The sequence below is a fragment of the Sminthopsis crassicaudata genome, chromosome 1, assembly GCF_048593235.1.
Source record: "Sminthopsis crassicaudata isolate SCR6 chromosome 1, ASM4859323v1, whole genome shotgun sequence".
Classification (NCBI taxonomy): domain Eukaryota; kingdom Metazoa; phylum Chordata; class Mammalia; order Dasyuromorphia; family Dasyuridae; genus Sminthopsis; species Sminthopsis crassicaudata.
Genome location: NC_133617.1, coordinates 402,786,298 through 402,809,363, shown reverse-complemented (window position 1 = coordinate 402,809,363; position 23,066 = coordinate 402,786,298). Strand labels below are relative to the sequence as shown.

The 23,066-nt window shown below is 33.7% G+C and overlaps 1 protein-coding gene and 1 pseudogene across 1 annotated transcript; both read left to right on the top strand.

The window, feature by feature from the left end:
- The first annotated feature begins 609 nt into the window (after positions 1-609).
- On the top strand, positions 610-1,552 carry LOC141554653 (olfactory receptor 13D1-like; annotated as a pseudogene).
- A 2,937-nt stretch (positions 1,553-4,489) lies between these two features.
- On the top strand, positions 4,490-21,791 carry LOC141554643 (olfactory receptor 13D1-like). Its single transcript, XM_074286767.1, has 2 exons — positions 4,490-4,550; positions 20,736-21,791. The coding sequence occupies exon 2, from the start codon at positions 20,755-20,757 to the stop codon at positions 21,694-21,696; it is 942 nt and encodes a 313-aa protein (XP_074142868.1). The 5' UTR covers positions 4,490-4,550; positions 20,736-20,754; the 3' UTR covers positions 21,697-21,791.
- Positions 21,792-23,066: the final 1,275 nt, after the last annotated feature.

Below are 23,066 nucleotides of genomic sequence, written 5' to 3'. Positions count from 1 at the left end.
ATCTTTAATTTCCCTCTTGCTGGCTTCTTCCACCCTAGCCTTTGAAGCGCTTGACAAAATCAATGCTTGACATGAGAGGAAGAATGAAGAGTGAGGAGAGGATTATTTTTATAGAGTTCTTTGAAGTCATATCATGAATTACAAGCCTAAAAACTTATTTGCCTTTATTGCTGTGAATTTTTAGAGTAAGTTCTGTCTGAGGACTCTGAATCTATGTTTAAATTATTAGAGTCAACTAATGTTAATTCATGAAACTTATACTTGTTCAATGAACTCAACAATTTTTCAATATCTGGCATATAACTTCTTTTTTTTTAATTTGTCAGGAGCTGAAGAAGTTTCTAGAAGATAGTTTACCTTGCTTGTCATCTTCCTATTCATATTTCTTTCATACTACATGAATTTTTAAATTCTCTTTATTTATGTTATTATTCATGAATATAAATACAAGGATTTCTTCATATAAATCAGCAAAAATTCATACTGGAAAAGGAAAAAAGAAACATTTTAAAGTATGAATTTAATTATGATTATAAGTATTATTCACTATTATAAATCATTTCAATTGTTTTCAGCTGCATCCTTCCCTAAATCCTAATATCAAATGACATGGAAAAGAGAAACATCACACCAGTAACTGAGTTTTTTCTTATTGGACTTTCTTATTACCCATGGCTCCAGCAAGCTCTTTTTGTGTTCTGTCTAGTGATGTACCTGGTCATCCTATTGGGAAACAGCATGCTTATTATCATCAGCATCCTGGATCCCCGCCTCCACACTCCTATGTACTTTTTCCTTGGGAACCTTTCCTTTCTGGACATCTGCTACACATCCTCCTTTATCCCTAAAATTTTAATAAATTTTATGTCTGAGAGAAAATCCATCTCCTTCATTGGATGTGCCCTGCAGATGGTTATTTCTCTCGGACTGGGGTGCACAGAGTGTATTCTCCTGGCAGTGATGGCCTATGACAGGTATGTAGCCATCTGCAATCCCCTAAGATACACCATCATCATGAACAAGGGACTCTATGTGCAGATGGCTGCTTGGACCTGGATCATAGGGTGTCTGAATTCTTTGCCCCAAACTGTGCTTGCTATGATGATGCCTTTCTGTGGGAACGTAATTGATCATCTTACTTGTGAAATCCTGGCCCTTTTCAAGCTTATCTGTGCAGACATCTCTCTCAATGAATCTATCCTTATGGTGGGAAGTATTGTTTTCCTGGTCATGCCTCTATTACTCATTTTACTCTCCTATATCTTCATCCTCTCCACCATCCTGAGGATCAACTCTAGTGAAGGGAGGAAGAAAGCTTTTTCTACCTGCTCAGCCCACCTGACTGTGGTGATCTTGTTCTATGGCTCAGCCCTTTTCATGTACATGAAGCCCAAGTCCAAAGACACAAAGATATCAGAAGAGCTTATTGGTCTGTCTTATGGGATCATCACTCCAGTGTTGAACCCCATTATCTACAGCCTAAGGAATAAGGAAGTGAAAGGAGCTATTGAAAAAAGTCCTGTACAGAAACCTGTACTTGAAAAGACTATGAAATACTGATGCTTGTGGCAGGATTTGTTTGGTTTCTTGGTTATTGTCATTTGTATTCAAAATAATATTGTTCTACTTATTAATAAATTTATCAGTGTGGCTGCCAAATGTAATATGTAATCCCACTATTTTCCAAACAGGATATGCATATACCAATTCCTCTCCAATAGAGTTTCTTACTTTATATCCTCAACAGCTCTTCCTTTTTAGTCTCATTTTGGTTACAATATATTTAATTAAAATAAATCTGTCTGTCAGTCTGTCTGCCCTTCTTCTCTCTTTCTATCTTTCTCTTTCACAAACATAGCTCTAGTGTGCTGATAGATGTGAAAGAAAATTATTTCTAATAATCTAATTCCAGATTCAATAAAATTAACAAAGTGGGAAAAATACATGAGCTTTCTGGATAACAATACAAATTATATTTATATAGTCTTATGTTTCACAAATATTTATTAAACAACAAATACCATTAAGTTTTGTGGAATATATAAGGATAAAAAGACTTGATCCCCAACTTCAAGGAAGTTACAGTAGAATAGAAATTAGAATTATAGGGTCTCACATTTCAAAGGGATCTCAAAAGGCTCATAGACCAACTCAAACTTGATTTAAGAATTCAAGCTACACTATATACAATAAGTGATCATCTAGCCTCAAATGAAGGGAAATATATCACCTGAAGGTTGGTCTACTATTCCAAATCTGTCTGTTAGTCCAGTCTTGATATAATCTCCATATAGATTGAGGACAGACATGGATAATTTGCACCTATTTGAGGTCAGTTTCATGGGATGAAGATAATTAACTGCATAACTGGAACTGGGTGTGGGTAAGAGGGGGAAGATGGCATTCAAAAAGCACCATTCCAGTATCTCTCTTTCAGGGGACTTCTTTCTGACAGATGGCATTCTGCTGAAACAAGAAAAAATGCTTTGAGTAGAGAGATCTAATGAACCTTAAATATAGCCTATAAATATGAGCCTCGGTTCTTGGGTTCTTTGTGAGTTCTGAAAAGTCAGAAGAGTGAACCACGAGGAATTCCAGATGTAGAGTCAGAACTAGGGTTTTGTAGCCAGTACACTCACTTGGAATCCATGAGGAGTACTAACTTCAGAATTCAGACTGGTGATAGCTGAGCCAGTAGGTTATGCATCAGTAACCTTGCAACTAATTATTAATATCATGGGACATATAAAATACAAAAACTATACTAAGTCTGAAATCACGTTCCTAGCATCTGCTGAGATAGTAAGGAGACAAAAAAAATCGAAAACTTGGCAAGGAAAGGGTTATAAGATTATTATTTCTATTACTGTTCTAGTTATATTTTTCAAATAGATAATCTTTTGTAAATGCTAAACAATGTTAACTGGTTAAATGACACTCACTATTCCACAATCATTGAAAATAGAAAAGATTATACTAGAATAAAAGTTCTGATTTCTAGCACTGAAAAAAAAAAAAAAAAGAAGGACCAACCCATTAGAATGCTAAGAGAGAGACAGGGACAGGGTGGAAAGAGAGAAAGGGAGAGAGGAAAGGAGACAAATAAAAGTTAATGATAGATACCACAAACCCATTAGAGCCCTGAGAGAAAAATGCAGATGGTCAGATATGAGAGGAGGTGGGGCTAGACCAGCACTAAGCACAGGACCAAGAAATTCTGAGCCCTACTTATGTATAAGACTGGGACCTACCAGCACCCAGGACAGGGTACAGCCCAATTCTCATAAACCTTTTGGATCTCAACTTTGCCATTTTGCATCTCATTTCTTTCTCTGGTTTAACACCATTAGCAAACATAACATGTATGCAAAACTTTGATAAAACTTTAAAGGAAATAGGGCAAAAAGCAGAGTTTGGGAGCAATCAACTAGACCTGCCCTAGTTAATCATAATCTAGTAATCATCTCTCATTAATTCCTAAGCTTCAGCAATAAATTCTGCATCCATTTAAATGTATTATGTTTCATCCCCCATCTTTCTATTTGTTCTCTAGGCCAATCTCAACCATAATTTGTTGTTTAGTCATTTTTCAGTAGAGTCTGATCATTTGTGACCTATTTAGGGTTTTCTTAGCAAAGACATGGAATGGTTTGTTTTTCCTTCTCTAGCTCATTTGACAGAATATATATATATATATATATATATATATATATATATATATATATATTCACATATACACATATATACCTATATACATATATATGTATACATGTATATACATATATGTATATACATATATGTATATATGTATACAATATATACACATATATACCTACACACATATATATGTAAAGATAAAGAAAGACAGAGAAATGGAATGATAATAAAGGAATAAAACATTAAGATGGAGCCAAGATAGAAGAGAGAAGCCAAGAAGTTGCCTGAACTATCCACAGTTTCCCTTGGTAACAACTTGAAATCAAGTCTCTAAACAGATTCTGGAGTGATACAATTTACAAAGATATGCAATAAAACCATTTTCTAGCTCAAGATAACTTCTAAGGACTTCAGAAAAGACTAATCTTACTTGGGTGAAAAGAGAGCACAGCCTCATGCAGACTATGTCCAGAAAAGATAGTGGGAGGGTCTTAGCCACAGCACAGATAATGAGACACCTCTAATCCTAGCTCAGTGTGACAGCAACATAGGAGATCAGTGGTAAAGCCTCCACTCCCAGAGCAAAAGACATATCGCTGGCCCTGGAAATCAGGTAACTGTAAGGGTCCTTTAAATGGACAGGCACAGCACAACAGGAGATTTTAGTGGCCCAGAAGTAATCTCTGAGGATATAGGACCACCCTGTGGGTGGGATCCTGTCCATATTGAGATAGCTTCATAATGGGTGACAGTTCTCTTGCTGGTTGGCTGTGTGTGTGACCTCACAGGTTTATAAGTCCACTGCAGACAGCAGTCACTCTCTTTAACTTGTCACTCTTTAACCTGGCTCCCTAATCTGGGGTAGCTGAGCCAAGCTGATGGATAATCGAGAGGTAAGGAGTTTGGTAGTGAACCCGTGGGTCTTCAGACTAGATGTTCACTAGGGAGTTGACAAGTCAGGGCATTATATGAATAGATATAATAAAGGCTTTTAAGTTTACACATGGCTGTTCTTGAGTGTGCTACTGGTTATTAAACTATAGATTCAAGAAATCATGGCCAGAGACCTTTGAAGGCCTCAGAGGAGGTGAGCTGGGTAGAGTTGACACTGCAAAGGTCAGTGGTCAAAAGTACTCTGTTAGGCCTTGGACAGACTGCAGGTAACAACAGGCAATATTAGTTTGAGCAGTCCCAGAATTCTGAGCAAGTTAAAAAAAATTAATAAGCCTCAGTGCTCAAAGCCAAAGCTCAAAGAGCCCTAAAGCTCAAAGCTTCACAAGAAGCTTAGAACAATGATCCCTGTGCCCCAGAGCAGAGCTTGACTTTAAAAGCTATGAAATAGGCAAAAGAAAAACAAATAAAATGAGTAAGAAACAAAAAAGAACTGTGAACAAAGAAATCTAGTATAGTGACAGAAAAGATCAAAACACCAACTCAGAAGAGAACACAATGCAAAACTACAAAGCAGGATGTGAATTGGTCCCAAGCCCAAAGAGCCTTCTTGAAAGAGCTCAAAAAGTGTTTTTAAAGTAACAAAAGGAAGGTAAAAGAAATATTAGGAAGAAAAATAAGAGGTATGTAAGAGATAATCAATAGATTGGTGAAGAAAGGTCAAAATTTGACTGAAGAAAGCAATTCCTTAAAAAAAACAATTGGCCAGATTCAAAGTAAAATAAAATAAATCTACTGAAGGAAACATCTTTTAAAGTAGAATTAAAGCAATGGAAAAGGAGGTACAAAAGGTAACTAAGGATAATTGTGTATTAAAAACTAGAGTTGAGCAAATAGAGGCTAATGACTCCATGAGACATTGAGAAACAGTCACACGAACTAAAAAGATAGAAAAATAAGAAAAAATGTAAAATAACTCACTGGAAAAACAACTAACCTAGAAAATAGACCCAGAAGAAATAATTTAAGAATTAATTGACTAATGGGATAAAAGAGGGAGGGAGACCATAAAGGGAGGGATTCATGGATGGGGGAGTGAGGAGGTTAAGTAATAACAAGGCACATTAAGGAGTAGAATTAAAGTAGAAGAGTTAGCAGTGATAGGAGAATTCATTAGGAAAAAATAAATAAGGATAATAATCATTAATCTCAAACAAAGTCAAACTTAAACATTCACTCAAGAGAGAAATCTGCATTATATGTCAGGAATATTAATATTGCTTAGATGCATGTCTATATATGTATAAATATGTTTATGTATATGAGTGTACGTATGTGTGTATGCACGTGTGTGTGTGTGTATAGTAGCTAAATTCTAAAATTATAAAGTCAAGGAGAAAACACTACAAGCTTTAAGAAATAAAAAACTCAAGTATCAAGGAGACAGAATCAGGATTACAGCATTTAGCAACTTCTATATTAAAGGATAAGAGATCCTAGAATATAATATTCTCTAGAGCAAAGGAACTTGGATTTCAACCAGGAATCAAGCAAATGAGCATAATCTTTTAAGGGAAGAAATGGATCTTCAATGAAATAGGGAACTTTCAATCATCTCTGATAAAAACAAAACAGAACTAAACAGAAAATTCGATGAGCATAAAATGATAAATAAGAAAGAAAAAACATATTAATTAAAGGTTAAAATGTTTACATCCCTATATGGAAAGATAACACTTACAAGAGGAAAGAGAAGATAAAATGGGGCAAATTAAATCACACAAAGAGGCACAAAAGATCTCTTACAGTGGAGGGAAAGAAATCAGGGGGATGAGCATAGTTTGAAGTGTAATCGCATCAGATTTGACTCAAAAAGGGAATAACACACTTACATGGGTAAGTATCTTACCCAAAGAGTTATCTTATCTATATGTTGTTTATAGGAAACACATTTGAAACAGAGAGATACACACAGAGTAAGAATAAAAGTCTGGCAAGGAATTATGATTCAGCTAAATTAAAAAAAAAAAAAAAAGAAGAAGAAGAAGGGGTAGTAATCCTGATCTCAGGCAAATCAAAATTAAAAAGAGATAATTAAATAAATAAAGAATTGATTTTTTACTAAAAGGTAACACAGACAATGAAGTAAAATCATTCTAAACATATATGCACCAAGTGGTATAGTATCCAAATTCTTAGAGGTGAAGTTGTTGGTTACAGGAATATATAGACAGAAACACTATACTACTAGGGGAACTCAGTCTCTCTCTCTCTCTCTCTCTCTCTCTCTCTCTCTCTCTCTCTCACTCTCTCTCTCTCTCTCTCTCTCTCTCTCTCTCTCTCTCTCTCTCTCTCTCTCAGAATTAGATAAATCTAACCACAAATAAATAAGAAACAAGTTAAAGAAATGAACAGAATATTAGAAAACTTAGATATGATAGAACTCTGGAAAAAAGTGAATGGAAATACAAAAGCACATACCATTTTTCAGGAGTATATAGCATTTGTGCAAAAAAAATTGAACACATATTAAGGCATATAAAAACCTCACAAATAAGTTCAAAAAGACAGAAGTATTAAATACATCCTTTTTAGATCACAATACAATAAAAAAAATAACCTACAATAAAGGTCCAGGAAATATAGACTAAAAACCAATTGGAAGTTAAATAACCTAATCTTAATGATTGAGTGGGTCAAACAACACATCACAGAAAAAAAATCAGTAATTTCATCTGAGAGAATGGCAATAATGAGACTACATATCAAAACTTATGGAATGCAGCCAAAGCAATTCTTAGAGGAAATTTAATATCTCTAGAAACTTACATGAATAAAATAGAGGAAGATCAATGAATTAGGAATGCAACTAAAAAAAGTTAGGACAAGAACAAATTAAAAATCCCCAATTAAATACCAAATTAGAAACTCTAAAAATAAAGGGCTAGAACTGAGCAAATACACTTGGATAATGAAGCACGTGAGACTGATTGCCAATTGGACGGTTTCCTATTATCTTGTCTGAAGGTTGACTCTCCCCAGCTATTATGTGCTGACTTGATTGGTGGGACAAAGAGAGGGAAATGATGTGTGTGGGAGGAATAGGAGGAGGAAGAGGAAATTGAGATGCTCACTCTCTCTCTCATTGCATTGGAGGGAGGAAGGTGTGTGTGAGATTGCTAGATCTAATCCCCTGACCTTGATTGACCGTAAAAGATCAAGAAAAAAGTGATCCTGACATCAGCTGATTTCTGGGAAGACAGAGTTCCAGAATAAAAATCAAAGGAAAGATTAATAAAATTGAAAGAAACAAGCTATTAAACTAATGAATAAAATTAAAAACTGGTTTCATGGGAGGAAATGATATTAGTAAATTTGATTTAAAAAATAAAGAAGAAAAACAAATTACCAGTATCAAAAATGAAAGTAGTAAATTCACTATCAAGAAAGAGAAAATCGAAACAATAAATAAGAGCTATTTTGCCAACTATATGCCAATAAGTATAACAATAAATGAAATGGATGTATAAATTTCCCAGATAAACAGAAGAGAAAATAAAATGCTTAAATAACACCATTTTGGAAAAAAAAAAATTGAACAAGCTATCAATGAACTTCCTAAGAAAAAAATTTCAATGGCCAGATAGATTCGCATTAATTCTACCAAATATTTAAAGAAAATTAATTTCAATACTATATAAATTATTTTTAAACAGTCAAATTCTTTTTTGTGACACAAATATGATACTGATACCTAAAACAGGAAGAGCCAAAAAAGAGAAAGAAATTTACAGACCAATCTTTCTAATGAATATTAGTGTAAAAATCTCAAATAAAATATTAGCAAAGAGAATGCAGAAATAATTCAACATTAGAAAAACTATCAGCATAAGTAACCCTATCAATAAAAAATGAACCAATAGAAATATGATTATTTCAATAGATGCAGAAAAAAGATTATAAAATACAACACCATTCTTAATAAAAATACTACAGAGTAAAGAAATTAATGTAGTTTTAGTTAAAATAATTATAATAAGCAGTATATATCTAAAACCATTAACAAGTATTATATATAATAGGGATAGATTATAGAATAGATAGATAGATAGATAGATAGATAGATAGATAGATAGATAGATAGATAGATAGGAAATACAAGCCTTCCCAGTGAGATTCAGAGGTGAAAAAGCATGCCCATTATCAATACTATTATTCAATATAGCATTAGAAATGTTAGTTTTATTAATTAGAGAAGAAAAATACATTGAAGAAATTATAATAGCCAATGAAGAAATGAAACTCTCTTTGTAGATAACATAATGGTATAATTAAAGAATATTAATAATCAACTTTAAAACTACCTAAGATTGTAATGGGCCAGAACTCTGGAGAAGTATACTTAAAACAAGGATTCTTACAACAAGGTGTTAACTCAGTGGAATTGATAAGACAATGGTTATCTAGTTTAGCATGTGAGTTCTCTAATGAAGTATGACTGAAGAAATCTTACAACAATAATGGTTCCCTAGTGATATAATGATTGGCTTATTATACTCAGTATGATGAATGGATTTAGATGTAATAGAAGACCTAGAGAACGATTTGGAGATATTTTGGTGCCTGAACATGGGACCAAGGATTTACACTCAGCACTCTAGATGACACAATCCTGAGTTCAGTGGAAAAGTCTCCATGTCCCAGAAATTAGGGTTAGTACAAAAATAGACAAGAAGGAAAGTAGTGTTTCAGCTGAAATGGGACAAATGTTTAGAAAATAGCCTTCTCCACCCCAAGGAAATTATGTAGAAAGCATAGTTAGACTAATAAAAGACCAAGGTTTGATTGTAACATGGGAGCAGATCATTGGACTTTTAGAAATATTAGAATGTACCATCCCTTGGTTCTCCAAGGAAGAAGAATTAGAGGCAGATAAATAGAAATTAGTAGGAGAGCAATTAATAGAATATTACAATGCTGAAATATATAGATAGATAGATAGATAGATAGATAGATAGATATAAACAATACAATTGGCTTTAGGGGTCTCATTTCCAAAATATATAGAGAACTGACCCTAATTTATAAGAAATAAAACCATTCTCCAATTGATAAATGGTCAAAGGATATGAACAGACAATTTTCAGATGATGAAATTGATTATATCCACTCATATGAAAGAGTGTTCCAAATCAATACTGATCACAGAAACGCAAATTAAGACAACTCTGAGATACCACTACACATCTGTCAGATTGGCTAAGATGACAGGAACAAATAATGATGAATGTTGGAGGGGGATGGAGGAAAACTGGGACACTGATGCATTGTTGGTGGAGTTGTGAAAGAATTCAATTCTGGAGAGCAATTTGGAACTATGCCCAAAAAGTTATTAAACTGTGCATACCCTTTGATCCAGCATTGCTGATATAGGGCTTATATCCCAAAGAAATACTAAGGAGGGGGAAAGGTACCTGTATGTGCCAAAATGTTTGTGGCAGCTCTTTTTGTAGTGGCTAGAAACTAGAAGATGAATGGATGTCCATCAATTGGAGAATGGTTGGGTAAATTATGGTATATGAAGGTTATGGAATATTATTGCTCTGTAAGAAATGACCAGCAGGAGGAATACAGAGAGGCTTGGAGAGACTTGCATGAACTGATGCTGAGTGAAATGAATAGAACCAGAAGATCTCTTGTACACTTCAATGTTGTATGAAGATGTATTCTGATGGAAGTGGATATCTTCAACATAAAGAAGATCCAACCTCATTTCCAGTTGATCAATGATGGACAGGAACAACTACACCCAGAGAAGGAACACTGGGAAATGAATGTAAATTGGTAGCATTACTGTCTATCTACCCAGGTTACTTACACCTTCAGAATCTAATACTTAATGTGCAATAAGAAAATTGTATTTACACACATATATTGTATCTAGGTTATACTGTAACACATGTAAAATGTATGGGATTGCTTGTCATCTAGAGGAGGGATTAGAGGGGGGAGGGGATAATTTGGAAAAATGAATACAAGGGATAATGTTATAAAAAATTACTCATGCATATATACGGTCAAAAATTTATAATTATAAAATAAAAAAAAAAACAATTGGCTTTAGGCAATTACATAAGTTATAGAATAAGGAAAAAGAAGAAAGAACAGGAGGTGGAAATCAATCGTAAGAACATGTTTAGAACCCGGACAAAACTTGCTATGGCTTTCAGAGTATAGTGAACTCTATAGAATACAAGACCAATGAAATAGGCAAACTGGAGTTAATATACAAGTCACCTTTAACCAACTAGCAGGTAATGGTCAGTATGCAGACACTTCAGCACAGGTCAATTGCCCTTTGATAGCATATGAGCAAATTGCTGCTGCTGCTATCAAATCATGGGGCATCCTCCCAGAAAGAGAAGAGAGAGGAGAAAGCTTCATGAAAATAGAACAAGGTCCAAATGAACCTTATGCTGATTTCATGGGACATCTGCAGACAGCTCTCATATGAACTATTGGTGAAAATGCAGCAACAGGAATAATGATAAAACAACTTGCTAGAGAAAATGATAATGAGATTTGTAGAAGAATTATACTGGGACTACACAAGGATGCTCCTTTAGAGGAGATCATAAGATGCTGTGCCACAGTGGGCCCAACTACTTTTTATATCCAGATTATGATGCAGAACATGGGAAGACAGGGTCCCTATTGGCAAGGGGCTTCCATAGAGACTTGTCAATGCTTTCAATGTGGTAAAGTAGGGCATCTGAAAGCTCAATATTGGCATAGAGACAGAGTGAGAAAACAGGGTGGGAGAATAAGACCCAAAACCCTATGTCCAAAATGCAATATGTAGATTGACTCAGGGAAACTAGAGGCAGGGCCCAGCTTCAGGGACTCAGGCAGGAAACAGGTGGGGCATGATGGCAGCTGAAGTTGCACCCACAGAGTCTTTAGAAGTTCAATACTCTGGTATGATCAATCAGCAGAGAAGCAATCAGCTAGGAGAAAGGGATTACAATTGGGGAGAATACAGGCTTTTTAACCCAACAGAAGGGCAGTGTCTAGTTTGAGCAACTCCACTATAATCTCCAGGTGATGTGGAGAGATCCAGAAAGGTACCAGGTAGGTTAACTGCTTGGGGGAGAGGGTTTGCTTGTATCTCTACAGATGTAAAAGGAATCAGATGGGTGCCAATGGGACGTATTTTCCTTGTCAGAGAGAAATAGAAAAAAAAAAAAAAAGAAAGAAAAAAAAAAAACAGACCTACCTTCTAAAACAAAATAAAGCAGGAGATGTAATGGACCAGAACTCTGAAGAAATATACTTGAAACAAAGATTCTTAAAACAAGGTGTTAATTTAGTGGAATTGATAAGACAATGGTTATCTAGTTTAGCATGGTGATTAATAGTTCTCTAGTTCAGTATGATTGATTTAATCTTACAACAAATAATGGTTCCCTAGTGATATAATGATTTACCTATACTCAATATGATGAGTGGATTTAATTATAATAGAGTATTTAAGAGGCCAGAGTCAGACCTAGAGACAGACTCAGAGACAGACTGGGAGAAGACAGAGGACTGAAGGCTGGAGGTCAAGCTCAAGCTCTTGGACTGAGACAGACTTCAAGACAGAGACCATTGTAGTGGCTGGCCTGTCCTCCTTCACCTCTCCACTGTGACGAAGTTCCATCTGAAGGCGTTTAGAAAGCTAGCTAGATCCCAGGTGAAGGAGACAGACTGTGAAGAAAATAATAAAAACTTTTGGACTTTATACCTGACTATTCTTGTGGTGATTACTCTGCTGAAACAAAGACTGGTCTCAAGACTTCCAGAAAGCTAAACCAGAACATTACCTAAGAAAATTAATAACTTTAGCAAAGTCTCAGGATATAAAATAAATCCACCTAAATCATCAGCATTTCTATATATTGTCAACAAAGCTCAGATTCAAGAGATACAAAGAAAAATTCTGTTTAAAATAATGATAGACAAAATAAAAAATATTTAAGAATCTTTGTGCTGAGATAAACAGAATTATAAAACACTTTTCACATAAATAAAGTCAGATTTAAACAATTAGGAAAATATCAATTGTTCATGGGTAGGCCTAGCTAATATAATAAAAATGACAATTCCACCTAAACTAATTTAAGGTGAATCCATTAGACTCTGCTCTAAAGATTAGCATGATCCTAGTGACCACCAATCATTGACTCTCATCCTTTAATTAATTTTGAATCCATGTAACTAAAAGTATAAAGCCCAAATATTTCTATTTTGTCCTTTTGTAAACTATCTCTTCCATTAACATAGCTGTTAAAATACCAATATGGCTTGGAATTTGGACTCATGCCACAGCAGATATTTTGGCATATACCCATTTTATGTAAATAATAAAGTTTGCAAGAAAAGAGATCATCAATAGAAAAAGATAAGAGTAGGTTTGATCCAGAATCATAACTGCTAATATACAAAATATGGGGATTCAGATCAATCATGTATTGTCTATATAATTATATTATTCCTCCCATGTTTGGCTTATCAAGAAGAAATTTGAAAGCATCCCTCTAGTCTGCATTTTGTTTGTTGTGCCATCAATTAAAAATACCAAATAAGTTTAACTTAATTGGATAATTAGAATATCCCTATAGCTTTAAAAGTTAACTTTCACATAGCTCTTACATACATGTTCAAATGACTTCAGGGATTAAAGATTCCTTAAGGAACACTTTGAGGAAGGTAATAAAGATACAGAGTTAAACTTCAGTCAGATCCAGTGGCAGATTATTTTTAATCAACCAGGGCATTTAGGATACAACTGAAAACATAGTGTTGCTCTCTACTCTAATATCATGGCATCACTTTGGAAAGGGAAGCATTTTCAAACCAGATAATATTCCATAAACTTTTTTAATTAAATAGGAATATCACATGGAAGAAAGGTAGCAATATAAACTAACTTGAGAAAAAGCAATCGTCTCCACAAAAAGGCCAGTGGATAGGATAGACAGACTGTTTATTTATGGATGTGGTGCTCCCTCAAGTCACCAAGACTTGATTCTTAATATGGTTAAAGTAGTATCTTTGTTTAAAACCAGGAAGAACACCAGATCAATAGAAAGGAGAGAGCAACTCTACAGCTAACATTTAAAGGTAAATGAGAAGGGTGAGGACTGTCTTTGCAAGGATTATTTTCAGAAATGCCTTTGGAAATCTAAGGAATATCAGCCTTTGGCTAGAAATATTGAAAAGAAAGCCATTTAAAAAGAGAATTCTAGATTCAATAATCTTTAAGAGGCTTTTCAATTCTAAATTTATGATCTTAAAATCTTATGTTCTGTGACCGTTTGTATAAGACTTGGTGGGAATAAGGAAACTTATCATGGAAGCTGAAGGCAATTCAAACAAAAAATAAAGAGTAGAATTGCAAAGAAGTATGATTGCTAGAGTAAAAAGAATCCATTTCTGAGAAAAAGAATGTCTCAACTCTCTTGCTCATGAATGATTGCTTAAGTACTTTTTGCCAGCTTCCATCAAGTTACTTTTGATTACCTTTGAATTCACCTTTAGATGACTCTTCCCATCTTTGCAATTATGTGAACTCTAAGTCTTCTTCTAGTTCCAACCTCTATGCTTTATGTTATCTATATACCCATTATTTTGTGTTCTTTATTCTTTTATCAAATTCTCTTCCAAGTATCTTGGACTCAAAGATTGTTTTATCCTGTCTTTTTACTGATGATACTTTCCAGGATTTGCCTTAGGCATGATTTTATAGTTGTTTGGAGGGACCATGAAAGAGTTAAGGTGATTTATTGTTTCCTCCCCCATCTTGGCTCCCAGAAACATCTTCTGTGCTCTTATTCTAAGATATTTTTCTACCTTTCCAGTTTATTACTTTCAATTTTAAGATTCCTTGAACTCTGCAAAATGTTGTCTTCTATTATCCCTGACAATTCTGACATTCCCATTTCGCATATTTGTCTATATATCCATGGTCTTTCCATTTCTTACAATTGAATATCTGCCACAGTTGTGTTCTTGACACTTTTCCTTTCTTTCTTAGTATACTTTCTCCCGTGATGATGTGCAATGTATGGGTCTTAATAGATAAGGCTATAAATGAGAACACCTCTTCTGAACAGTGTAAAGTATTTGGTCTTGGTAAAGCTTGTAAAAGAACTTATAATAAATAATGGCATTTTAGAGGATGTGGAGATTGCTGACTTTGTGAGGCATAAATTTATAACAATTAGTCATGTAACTTCTAAGCCACAAAACCATGATGCATGGATATAAAACAATTTATGCTTTCAAACTTCAAATCTGTCTCCATTGTTAGATAGCATTGATTTTATTTTTCTCTGCATTTTCCTTAGCAGAAACACTTCTCTATTTTGAGAAGTGATTGAGGTCCCTAGTCCAATGAATCCCTTTTCTCAGCAAAATACATGGTCATAGATCTACAGCTTGAAAGGATTTTAGAAGTCATCTAGTCAAGAAGTGTCAAATATACAGACCATAACCTGCATTATAACCACAATTTTCCCACCAATGGTCAGAACCAGATTAAAATGTTTAAAAAATAAAAACTGTTCCAAATTAAATTAAATCTAAATTAATTTTAATAACATAAATATGCAAGAGAATTTAAATAAAGCCAATAGGTAGTTTTCTAAGTCAAGATGCAACCCATAGGGATCCTTTTGTATAGTTTAATGGCCACTACTTCTATATGTTTGACACCACTATTTTAGTCAAACTCCCTCATTTTATAACTAAGGAAATGGAAGCCTAGGAAGGTTGAATGACTCTCCTAGTGTCAAAAAGATAGGAAGCATTGGTTGTTGGATGTAAACAATGGTCTTCTGAATTGTGAGTCAGTCAAATTCCTATATCTTTACCTTTTCTACTTTACTGAGATCCATAGATCCATTTCTTTGGACTTTTGTTGCCTTCATTTCCCTTTCTATTACTCTAAACCTCTTCCTTCATCTACTTTACCCTTCTCTAGAGTTTAAAAAAACTGAATATCTTATTTGTGCTTATAAAAATTAATACTATCACTAATGAATAAACCATCACTCCAACTAAATTTTCTTTGTAAAAAAGAAAGATAAGTAAGCAAAATAAAATAGCATACTTCATATCAAACTATACATACCTCATTCCATTCCTATTAAACAAAACTTTAATACTAAAAAGAAAATGGTTCACTCATACGAAGTCAAGATTGGATATTGACATTTTGAAGTCTTGTTGACATTTATATTATTGAGTCATCCTATAAACTGCTCTTTTACTCTATATTGATCATTATAGATACTCTATATTGATCTAAAAATTGATCATTCAGATAAATTCATAAGTCTTCTAAATTTCTCTGTATCTATCATATTCATAATTTCTTATGTTAGTTTTTTATTATATCCATTTACTACAATTATTTCTTCTGCCACTGCTTGATGAGCACTATTTTGTAGTTATTTTATTTTAATTATTAAGCAAGAATATACTACAATAATTTCTTTATAGGATCTTAAGTATAAGAATATATACTCATCAATTTGTCTCCCCTATCCTTGCAGAGTGTATGAGCAATTATTGCTCAGTTGTTTTTCATTTGTATCCAACTCTTTGTTAGTTTATTTAGGTTTTTTGGAATTTTTTTGGCAAAGATATAGGAGTAGTTTGCATTTCCTTCTCCAACTCATTTTACAAATGAGGAAACTGGAACAGGGTTAAGTGACTTGCCCAGAATTATACAGCTAGAAAGTATCTGAGGCCAGATTTGAATTCAAGAAGATGAATCTTCCTGACTCCAGATGCAGTACTCTAGCCATTGCATTACTTAGCTGCCCCTTTTGCATGGCCTCAAATTATTTTAAAGAATAATTTAACAAAATCATAGTTCTAAATGGACAAACATCCCATGAGTGCATCTATTTTCTGACACTCCCTCAAACATTTACTATTTTTAATTGCCACCTTTAATGCTGTAATTTGTATGATACAAAATGAGTTATGTTAAGTTGTACTTTCCTTATGATTAGTATTACTAGCATTCTTTCTCATGCTTGGTGATTTTGTGCATTCATCTTCCAAAAAGTCAGTGCTTGTCTCCTTTAATCACTTATTTATTGGAGCCTGACAACTGTTTATATTGTATATATTTGAATAAATTTTATTTTTGTCTTCAGAAACTATCTTTATTTCAGAAATTTGTTTTGAAATTTTCCCCAATAGGCATTGATTTTATTCTTCACTATATTCAGAGGAATAAGTATCCAAATTGCTTGGCAATATTAAATTTTATTTTCTTATATTCTTCATCTTAACTGATCCTATTTCTTCAGAGTTATTTCTTCATTAATCAACTTCATTTCCTCAGTCTCTCCCTTTCTAGAGACTTCATTTCTCCCTCAAAGATATTCCATTCTAGTTTATAAAAAAGATAGCCTTCTAATCTCTCAACTTATCACTTCTTTCCTTTAAAAAAGCTTTATGTATTTATTATTTTCCCATTCATCTCTCTGCCTTTGAAATCTGGCTTCTACAGACCTCACCACTTAACTAATATTATTCTTCCAAAGCTCCCAATGACACTTAATTGCCAAATCTGATGAACTATTCTTAGTTTTCATTCTTCTTGACTTCTATGAATCACTTATATGATTAACTATATTTTTCTCCTAAATAATATTTTTCCTGAGTTTTTGGCATGCTCTTCCCCTCTGGTTCTCTTTCTAAATGTCTGGATGCTATTTTTAGACAACATTGCTAAATAGCTTTCTACATTCCACTTCTTAAATGTACATAGGGCATTTACATAGAATTTCTCATTTTCTTTCTAAAAGCTTTCTCTGAGTGATCTCATCAGTTCAAAAGAATTGATTAATCATTTTTATTGGGATGATTTCCACATACATATATAAGTATGTATAGACATAGATATATAGAAACAGCCTTAATCTTACTTTTGAACTAAACATCTCCAATTGGATATATCACAAGCATCTCAAATATCAAATTCCAAAGCAGGATTCATAATCTTATCCCCTAACTCCTCTCCAAACTTCCATATTTCTATTCAAATAATATTTCCATTAATCTTGGTTGCCAACCTGAGCTTTCATTTCTTTCACCTTTAATATCCAATTTGTTGTCAGGTATTTTCTATTCTGTTTCTACATCTCTCATAACTATCCCCTTCTCTTCATTCATTGAGCTAAAAATATTTTTGTACCTACTTAACTTTTCTCCTTGGCTATGGAAACAACCTTGTCACTGAATTCCAAGACTCTAAACTCTTCTCCTTTTCACCTACCTTCTCCACAGTTACCAAAATCATGAAAACAAAACCTATTTAATCATGCCACTCCATTACTAAAGATGTTTTAGTGGCTCCCTATTGCCTCTTGGATAAATTAAAAACTTCTTAATATAATATTTATTGGACCTCACAATTTGTCCAGAGCTTGTCTTACCAGAGTTACTGAACATTACTCCTTGTTCTTTTATCCATTAGATATCCCCATTATGTTACTCTTAACTCAATATATTAACATTTTAACTGTTCATCTTCTTGATCTAAATATTGCTCTACTTCAAATTTTAAAAGTAAGAAAATTTGGGATCTATTATGATTCTTTCCTCCCTTTTACTCCCCATATCTTATTAATTAATATATTTTAATATCATTTGCATATGCCATTTCCTTTAGAATATTATATGATCATCCTACATTTGGTTATTTATCATTTCTTACCTAAACTACTATAATAACTTTTTAATTAGTCTGCCTTCAGATTTATCCTGCCTCAAATCTATCTCTATAACTAATGCCAAAGTACTTTTCCAACTTTCCACCCTTTATTTTGGCTTATTTATTAAAAATCCTTTAGTGATAATTGCCTTTCAAATTATATTTCATTTATCTAATAAGCAAGGCTTTCCATAATCCAGTTCCAACCTGCTTGTCCAGCCTTATCTAACACTTGTTATTTTTTTAAATAGTCTTCATTCTAGCCAAATTAAACTACTTACTCTCCCCATTTTCATACTACCACCCCATCTCACTTTTATTGTTCATTCTGTCCTCCATTCCCAGGATTAATTTCCTCTACATATTTATGTATATTACAATCTATCCCTTCAAAATCCAATTCTTTTGTATCTTCTGCCAAAAGTATCTATACATCTTATATCACTGAGGTGCTATACGGCTCTTTAAAAATAAAGGTAGCATATTGTAGAATGCTTTCCATATCCTAATTTCTTAAATCACAAAGCACTCCTTTCAAGTACTCTATACCACTAAATGTATTACAACACACGAATCTAAGAAAACAATATCCGAACTGCTCCTTTTAGTTTTCATATCCATAACGAACCCAGAAATGTGGCAGTTATCAGAATATAAGAAAACAATCATTTAAAAGATTTTTTTAAAGCAATTTGTTTGCCTTGTAAAGAAAATATTGGAAAAAATGACTTTTTTATTTCAGGATGAAAACTAATACTGTTTTGGAGCCAAACCTCCATTGTAAACATATATATCTGCCATTCAATTTAGAAATGTCCCCAAGTACTACAGAATAGATACACACAAAAGACAGTTGACAATGTAGAAATTACATGAAGTAAAGCAAATTGAAGAAAGCAAAATCAAAAGAATTAAATAAACATGCATGCATGTTATCTACATATAGTCACTACATAAATATACCTATCCATAGATACAGATATGTTCATACTGACTATCATTCTATTAAAGGCAACAATAATAGCAACAAAATCATGTTATAAAGATGATATATATATATTTTGATCATGATATACTTTGTTAATAATAGAAATTTACAATTATTTATAATTTCTTAAGGTGTTTGTTCTTTGTTGTAATATGTTTGTGCTTTTAATTCTACATTGAAAGCTCTGATTTCTATGTAAAATGCACTACTAATTTTTTTTCTTGAATGAATTCTATTATTCTTTTAAAAATGGCTTATACTCTTTTGTTCTTGTTCCATCATATCTGCAGTATCCACTGGATTATCTCTTTCATTTGATAATATTGTTTCATTTTCCTTCATAGTGTATCTATTTTAGTGTGTTTTAGATTCTCTTCATAAAATTCACTTATCCTTCTAATCTTAAGTTTCTATTTGTTTATATTTTCTTTGTGTATTCTTTCTCTAATTCATCTACTTGTAAACTAGATTGCAAACTTTTTTCTTGGTCTTTTGGTCTTTCAGCTTTTTTCATGTTTCCCATATGTTGTGTATTGAGATCCTACTCTACTGTTTGGTTTGATTCATCTTTGACTCCTACACATAGTCATAAGGTTAGGCTGCTGGGGAATCTCAGCATCCTTAGGACTGGGGGATATGAGGATTGGCCAGACTTCCCTTCCTGAGTAAAAACCAAGGGGTTGTGGACTGGACCAAGATCAACTGCCAGAATCTCTTCTCTCAGGCCTATCTATATGATGCTCCCCTCTAGTCTCTGGCTACAAACAGTCTTCATATTACCTCCTGATGGCTTTTCCACCCTAATCCTGACTTTGAAGGGCTTGGCAGAATCAGTATTTGACAGGAGGGGCAGAATGAAGGGTGAAAATAGAGTCATTTCTGTAGAGTTCCTTGCAGTTGTATACTTGTCACATATACTTGTTGTATACTTAATCACAAGCTTAGAAATTTATTTGTCTTTTCTGCTGAGACTTTGTAGTCAGTTATATGTGAATCAGTGTTTAACCTATTTAACTATTTAATATAAACTATTTAAACTATTAAAGTCATCTGAGCTTAATTCAGGAGATTTATATTCCAAATGGAAATTATCTTCTCCTATGAACTCAGAAATCATTCAACATCCAACATATAATTTCTTTTTTTTTAATTTGTCAGGAGCTGAAAAAGTTTCTAGAAGATCTAGATGACCTTGTCATTTTGATATTCACATTTCTTTTATAATACAAGAATGCTTTTTTCATTCTCTTGATATTATTCATATTTTTAAACTACTGTACATGTTAATATAAACCATAACAAAAATCATACTAGAAAAGGGAAAATATTTCAAAGTATGAACTTTATTATGAATGTTGCTATCATTAGTTTTTAAAAATCATTTCAACTGTTTTGACCTATGTCCTTCCTTAAATCCTACAGGTGACATAGAACAAATAACATGGATAAGGGAAACATCACACCAGTGACTGAATTTTTTTTGATTGGGCTTTCTCATTATCCAGGCCTCCAGCTAGCCCTTTATGTTCTCTGCCTGGTGATGTACCTGGTGATCCTATTGGGAAACAGTATCCTTATTATCATCAGCATCTTGGATCCCCGCCTTCACACTCCTATGTATTTTTTCCTTGGGAACCTCTCTTTTCTGGATATCTGCTACACATCTTCCTCTATTCCTCATATGCTAATAAATTTTATGTCTGAGAGAAAATCCATCTCCTTCATTGGATGTGCCCTGCAGATGGTTATTTCTATTGGACTAGGGTGCACAGAGTGCATTCTCCTGGCAGTGATGGCCTATGACAGGTATGTAGCCATCTGCAATCCCCTAAGGTACACCATCATCATGAACAAGGGTCTCTGTGTGCAGATGGCTGCTTTGACCTGGATTTTTGGATTTCTGAACTCTTTGACACAAACTATGCTTGCTATGATGATGCCTTTCTGTGGGAACATAATTGATCAACTTATTTGTGAAATACTGGCTCTCCTCAATCTTGTCTGTGCAGACATCTCCCTCAATGAATCTATCCTTATGCTGGGAAGTATTGTTTTCCTAGTCATGCCTCTATTACTCATTTTATTCTCCTATATCTTCATCCTCTCCACCATCCTGAGGATCAACTCTAGTGAAGGGAGGAAGAAAGCCTTTTCTACCTGCTCAGCCCACCTGACTGTGGTGATCTTGTTCTATGGCACAGCTGTTTTTGTTTATATGAAGCCCAAGTCCAAGGACACAAAGACATCAGATGAGCTTCTTGGTCTGTTTTATGCAATCATCACCCCAATGCTGAACCCCATTATCTACAGTCTAAGGAACAAGGAAGTGAAAGGAGCTTTTGAAAAAGTTCTCATCAGAAACTTGTACTTGAAAAGAATATGAAATACTGAAGCTAATAGCTAGATTTGTTTTGTTTCTTGGATGGTGTCTTTGGTATTCAAAGATAACATTATTCTACTTATTATTAAGTGTATAAATGTGGCTGCCAAATGTAATGTGTAATCCTTCTGCTTTCCAGAGAGAATATGCATTTACTCTCTTTGAGATAGAATTTCTCTTTATAGAGTTTCTTACTTACTTTATATCTTCTGCAGCTCTGCTTTTTAGTTTCATTGGGATTTATTATATCTTTAATTAAAACAAATCACAAGCACACAGGCACACGTATATACACATACACAAGCATTCAGAGACACACAGCTTTTATGTGAAGGAAAATTGTTTTTAATTATCTAGTGCCAGATTTAGTAGAATTAACAAAATGAGCAAAATGCATGAACTTTCTGGATAACAATTCAAATTATATTTATATATTTTTATATTCTATACACATTTATTAAGCAGTTACAAGATATAATACATTGAACTTGGGTTTAGATAAAAGGTTAACAGACTTGGTCCCTGACTTCAAAGATCTTACAGTAGAATAGGAATTAAAATCATGGGGTCTTTTAGACTACTTAAGCCTGGTTCAAGAATCCAGGCTATACCTTATTCAATAAGAGATGATTTAAACTCATATAAATAAAAATATACCACCTTAAGGCAGGCCATTCTATTTTCAGATAGTTTTAATTTTAAGATAATTTTTCCTTACATCAAATCTGACCCTCAGGAGTGACCAAGAGTAATTTCTGGTTCTGTTACTTAGGGTGAAGAAAATATACCTAGTATTTTATGCACATTATAATTGCACATCTTTGAAGATATCTTTTCTGTGTCCTATAAATAATATATTCTTCCAGAATGATATCCTCATTTCCACCTGAAATGAGAATCTGGCCATAAGCCCAGTCCTTGTGAGCAGGCACTGGAGTGATACAATCTCCATATGATTCGGACTAGGCATACTTAATTTGAACCTCTTTCAGTTTTGCTTTTATGGAATGAAGTTATTAGCTGCATAATTGGAAGTGGGGGGGAGGAGGAATGGCATTCAAAAGGCTCCAGTCCACCAGTATCATCTCTCTTTCAGTGGATTTCTTCCTGACAATAGCAGGATAAAGTGCTCAAAGTGGAAAGACCTGATAATGTGAAACCTTAAACACAGCCTGTGAATGTAGCCTCAGTTCTTTGCTTTGGCGTTTGTTTTTCATTTTAGGTGAAGGAGATGGTAGGCTATGATTATATGAGTTTTGAAAGGCCAGAAGAGTGAGCTAATTCCAAAGAAGTGAGGAATTCCAAATATAGAGTCAGAGCTAAGGTTTGTAGCCAGTACATTCACCTTGGAATCCATGAGAAGGATTGACTTC

What these genes read in the sequence shown, in the direction of transcription:
- LOC141554643 (XM_074286767.1), top strand. Translation starts at nt 20,755, where the DNA reads ATGGATAAGGGAAACATCACACCAGTGACTGAATTTTTTTTGATTGGG.